This window comes from Triturus cristatus, chromosome 4_1, assembly GCF_964204655.1.
Source record: "Triturus cristatus chromosome 4_1, aTriCri1.1, whole genome shotgun sequence".
Lineage (NCBI taxonomy): Eukaryota > Metazoa > Chordata > Amphibia > Caudata > Salamandridae > Triturus > Triturus cristatus.
In genome coordinates, this window is record NC_140585.1 from 186,842,545 (window position 1) to 186,848,512 (window position 5,968).

General features: G+C 40.3%; 1 protein-coding gene across 1 annotated transcript; it reads right to left on the minus strand.

The window, feature by feature from the left end:
- Positions 1-4,722: 4,722 nt before the first annotated feature.
- On the minus strand, positions 4,723-5,679 carry LOC146853911 (olfactory receptor 8A1-like). Its single transcript, XM_085650967.1, has one exon. The coding sequence runs from the start codon at positions 5,677-5,679 to the stop codon at positions 4,723-4,725; it is 957 nt and encodes a 318-aa protein (XP_085507093.1).
- Between the last annotated feature and the right edge of the window lie 289 nt (positions 5,680-5,968).

A 5,968-nucleotide genomic window follows, 5' to 3' on the forward strand; every position in this document is an offset into this window, starting at 1 on the left:
ACCCCTCATCAGCCAGGCTAGCTTTACTTCAGTGGCATGGGGAGCACATGACCCACATATGGTCATACCCTTCCTTCTTAGGGCAAAAAATCTAAAAAGAAGAATTGATGAATGGAATGCTGAAACAATGTCAAACATTTATCCCCAGTACAGACAATCCATCCTTTTTTTTTCAAAGAAATGATGGATTGGACCCAAATCTGCAGGCTTCATACTGTGGTGAAAACTTTACAGATAGTTCATCTTCTGAAGCAAACGATCACATGTGCATAGGGTCATACTTGGTGAACACAGTCTTTTATGTTAAGTAAAAATTGTCATGCTGAGACGATTCTGTCTAATAATTTAAGGCTGTTTACAATACTTAGGGGAAGATTTTCCAGATCTTCCCACAACCCAGTGCAGGCCCCCCCCGCGAGGCCGGTCTGCGTTGCGCCACAGGAAAAGAGCAGGAGAATGCCATATTTTCAAAGGTATGGCTCCCTCCTCCCTTTTCCCTTGTGCCGGCGCTGATTACAGCTGCTGTGCGCCACACACACACCTTGGCACCATAGCCCTAGGGTGTGTGTGTGTGTGAGTCTAGCATAGGTTTGGTATTGGAAGGTTATCCTTCCTGTACAACACACTATGCCTAGACATGAGGCAAAGTTTTTCTCACTTTGTATGCGTGCTGCAAAGTGCAGCCCACATACAAATTTGGGAAAAAAGTAGGCCTGGGCGAAGCACTACGCTACGCTCGCGTAGTTTGCGAAGTTCGGGCTACTTCGCACTACGCGAACTGCACGTAGCACAGTGCGAACACGCGTAGCGTAGTGTTGCGTAGTGCTGCGGTCATTTTTTGCTTGCTCGCGGTCCTCAACGTCAAGTTGGCGACCGCGAGCAAGCAAAATGACATCCTGGCGAGACTTTTTCCTTGTTCGCGATCGCGAGCATGGAAAATAAACCTCCCGGCGAGATTCCCAACGCGAGAAGGTCAGGTTTCTCATTGCGAGGGGTCGCGTATGCTCGCGACCGCTCGCGATGAGAAACTACCAGTTCGCGTTGAGAAATCTGCAGCTCGAGGAAAAATCTACTCGAGCAGCAGAAAACTACAGCTCGCACTGTGCAAGATGCCATTTTCAATGATTGCACAGTGCCGGTTGCTTGTCCGCACTGTGCAATCATTGAAAACAACATCTTGCACAGTGCGAACATGTTACTTCGCAGTTCGCGAAGTGCTACGCGTAGCTCGCGTAGTGCGAACTTCACTTTGCGTAGCTTCGCGAAGTGCTACTTCGCGAACTACGCCCACCCTTAGAAAAAAGGAGAAATGAAAGCATTTCTCCTTCCTTGTGCCTGGTTTAAAAGGGCATCTTTTTCTCACATTAAACCCAATTTACTGTACTTTGTAAATTTGGTTTAGCATGAGAAACCTTGGGTGGTTGCATGGGAACTCCCATGCACCACCTTGGTACGCCCCCCTGACGCAAAGTAATGCGAAGCAGCGCTATGCAGTAAATTAGGAAAATAATTAGTAAAAAATGATTTTGCGCTGATTTGCGTCGAACATGGTGCAAAATCTTATTAAATCTCCCCCTTAGTATGCAGTACGTAGAATCTTTCCCGCGCTGAAAATGTTTTCTGCTATAACAAAAAACTTGTATGGAACATAATGAACAGAAGTCATCACCTGTCACATGCATACAGAGTTACTCTTCAATACAAAGATGTATAGCATATTTAATAGGTTTACACACCTCGGGTGCACTCTGTACGCATGCATTTTCTAAACAATTATATCAATTAGCTAAACACAGTCTGTACAAAAATGAGGTAGATACGCAATATAGTCGCTAGCCACCACTATGTAAACTATTAAACAAACTAACACACACATTCAATGGTGTCATTAATGATGTCATTTTGAGGCATCATCTGTGATGTCATAAATTATGTCATAGAACAAGTCACGAGTGATATAATGTGTGAGGGCAAGCTATAGTTTCCTCTGCTAACTGTAACTGGTGACTCATCTAATGAGTGTGCTGGTGTGTTAGGACCACTTGGGGAGCATGCTGAGACCTGCAAGAGTCCTGCAGTACCTCAGAGGGCATCACTGGGTCCCACAGGAGTATAGCAGCACATTTTACACTATTTACTTTTAATTTGACCCCAGGAGGTTGCTCTGTGACCACCAACAAGGGACTTGGGGTGAGAATACCACTACCCTGCCCCCTTATAACTTAGTTTTTATTCAGTTGTTTAGCACATGAGAACCAGTGACTTATAATTGTAACTGCCACATATTTGTGTTGCCATCACTGCTAAGATCTCAAACAACATCATTGAAGATGCCATTGGTGACATCAATGAGGAACACAGAATAATTTCAAGTTTATATTATATTAACATATGAGCGTATATAAAGTAATCAAAATTTATTCTACTCCCTCTTCACACCTAAGCCCCCCTATATGATCAAACCCCTATTTCATACAACCTTTTTACAACTGTTTGCGGAGACAGCTCACACTCTAAAGACCTTAACCGCATTATGAAGGCAAGCCCCTAGCATGCACAGTCTTCACCCTGTGCTCAACTATTGACATAGAACCCACTCACTCAAGACATCCATGCCTCATATTATGCGGCACACAGCTTTCGACTTGTTTACAACTTTTCCTGGAAACCCCACTCCTTCAAGATACCCTAGCCCATTAGATGGCAAAGCTCACATTAAACCAGCCTGTGCCCAATGCAAAACTCATCACAGAGCGCTCTTTCCCTCCAGATGCCCAAGCTCCATCAGGTGGCAAACGCCCTACTACCCACAACTTTCACCCTATGCACAACTGTTCAAATCAACCCACTCCCTTCAGACACCCAAGCCCTATTACATCTTGTGAACAACCAACCACACAAATATCACTGTTATAGCAAGGACAGATTGTCAATAGGAAAGGCATTTTTTTATTTTTGTAATGACTGTGGTGATGAATCTGCGGGATACATTCCAAAAAAAGTTCATCCCCTTGACTCCTTCATGGAAAGATCTATGCTGATCCATCAATCGGTGACTAGAAAAAAGGGGGTTACCATATGTGACATACTTGATGATATCACTGATGACATTTTAAAATACTTACATTTTCAGTGTTTTTTTTCATCTAGTCCCATGACTAACTTTGAGTTTCATATTTTTTTTCATATTCTAAGTTGAGCATACCCCCCTACTGTACTGGGGGAACTGCACTCAAAATCCCTTAGAAAGTCAACCCCCGCTGTACAAGGACTTTGACCATGTGCTGTGGGGGCCAGAGGGGCGTGTTGGCCATAAGACCTGGCTGCTATCTAGTCACTGTGTGCACCACCTGCTGGTGACCGGCTCCAACCCCCTTTTGGACAGCCAATCATGACTGTGCTAAGCCTGTAGCCTGAAGAATGAGAACCAGCTTACTATTTCCATTCTGTCACGTTTTTATCATGTCTGAAAGATGTGTCAAAGGTTAAAGGAATGTTCATGAATCATATGGTTTGATGAGCACATTTTGCAAGAATGAGTTTAAATATAAAACCATGGGTCAGTCCTGTGAAGCTTGTAATCCTATTAAAGGTTAAGACAATTATGAATGAAAAATCTTTTGTTTTTTTAAATAAAAATTCATAATTCAGGTATTATTTGAATACAATGTTGATGAAAATACGGTATGAATAATTTTAACATAAAACGCTTGAAATAAAGTCAATGTTTTACATTCATTCTTGAATAAACACTGCTTAGCATGAGATGCCATTATTTAGATCCTCAAAAGAGCAAATGTAATGTTTTCTTTTTGCTTTGAGTTTTCAAAAAATATTCAATAGGTGTTTTGTGTTGTGAAGGGAAAGTTGGTCACTTCAGAATTATTTGTGGAACCCTTGAATTAGTTGAAGAATATAGTCTTGCATATTATGGGTAAACCATTGCAATCTATTTGTTAATAAACTAGAGTATCCTTGAGAAATGTTGCTAATATGCTGAATTTTATTTTGGGGGGTACACTACATTTTTTTTTATATTTTTTAACAGCCAATATATGCAGGTCAGTTAGATCTGGCAAAAAAGCATTTACAATCAGTTCATACAATGAGGAAGGTAGAGAGATCTTGATCTCCTACATCACAGTGATAGAGGGCAACTCTGGATTCAAGTAGGTCCGCATGAAATTTTGTTTACACCAGCATATTCTACTATTATTTCCAGAATTTCATTTTATGCTTGTTAAACAAAAAGCTGACATTGCAACATTATGCTGGGTCATGTAATTAATATTTAATTCGAGGAAAAATCCTATTGTGGTAGCAAGGAAAGAAAGTAAACGAATAGAACGCGAGCTGCTGTTCTTTAAATCACAAGCAATTTTATGCTATTTATTTTTAGTTCAAAATTCGTTCTTACATCCATAATGTATCCAAAGATACATTTTGCTATAATAATACCTACAAATCGGAAAGTGCCATTTCGTGTAACTTTGCATAATGTTTTGCCATTTTACATAGTTTCTCCATAGGAGAATTTCGCCTAGACCTAGTTCCAAGTAGGGACCTCAATAATCCAGAAAAAACAAAAGGACAAGATAAAGTATAGATTTTGTCATATATATTTCATAAGTCAAGTAAAAGCCCCTTCCCAATCATCTCAAATTTAGTGCAGTGCATCATTGCTGAATAAACAAAATTTCAGCACCTGGGAGGCCACAAATGTCACTGTAAGTCACAACCCATTTTCCGCACACAAGCTCTTCCTCTTGCCTTCTTTAGGGCTATTTTGAAATCCTTGTTCCTTAAACTGTAGATAAGTGGGTTGAACAATGAAGGCACTACTGTGTAGAACAAAGATGCCACACTGTCCTGCACTAATAAGGAAGTGTGAGTTGGCTTCAGGTACATAAATAGACTAGTTGCATAGAAAATTATGACACAAGCAAAATGTGATGAGCAGGTGGAGAAGGCCCGTTGTCGGCCTTCAGAGGAGTGGATCCTCAAAATGGTTGAAATGATGTAACTGTATGAGTTGAGGATAAGGACAACGGGTACCACCAAAAGTATGGCAGCTGAAAAAAACACCAGCTTCTCATTGACAACGGTATTGGAGCATGACAGCTTTAACAGTGGAAGAACATCACAGAAGAAATGGTTGATTCTATTCGATCCACAGAAGGACAACCTCAAAGTGCCAATGGTATGCATCATAGAGTTAGGAATGGCAATACAATATGACAAAATGACAAGATGAACAGAACGTTTCCTGGTCATTATGATTGGATACATCAGTGGATTGCAGATGGCTGTGTATCGATCATAGGCCATAGCCACAAGTATCAAAACCTCTAATCCTGCCATGCAGGCAAACACAAAAAGTTGTATCCTACATTCAGGAAATGAAATCACATTTCTCTCTAAAAGGAAATTGGCCAGGAGTCTTGGCATAAGATCTGATGAATAGCAAATGTCTACAAATGCCAAATTACTGATAAGGAAGTACATTGGAGTCTGGAGATTGTGAGAAATTTGAATCAAGGTCATGATAGAAATATTGCCCACTAGTGTAATAATGTAGATATGTAGAAATATCAGAAATAGTGGAACTTGCAGCTTCTTGTCATTTCTTAGTCCGAGAAGGATGAATTCCTTCACCACAGACTGATTTCCGTCTTTCATTATTAAAAAGACTGGTCCTGCTGGAAAAGATGAAATTTTAGATGAATAAAGACTCCATTGTAAATATATTCATAGACGAGCAACAATTACTAACTAATTTCAGGACGCGCTTTATTCAACTACTCATATTATATATTAATTTTCAGTACACATCATCATAATTTTAGCAATTCCCCCTCCAAATCTTTTTGATAATCATTTCATTTAATGCTAAAAAGGCCAACATCAATCACCGAAAAGCAGGTATAAATAAGGGATCCTAGATTGCATTCCTATCCATAATTTATGG

Bases quoted from the DNA above. Each gene is read 5' to 3' on its own strand.
- LOC146853911 (XM_085650967.1), bottom strand. From the start codon at position 5,679: ATGAAAGACGGAAATCAGTCTGTGGTGAAGGAATTCATCCTTCTCGGA.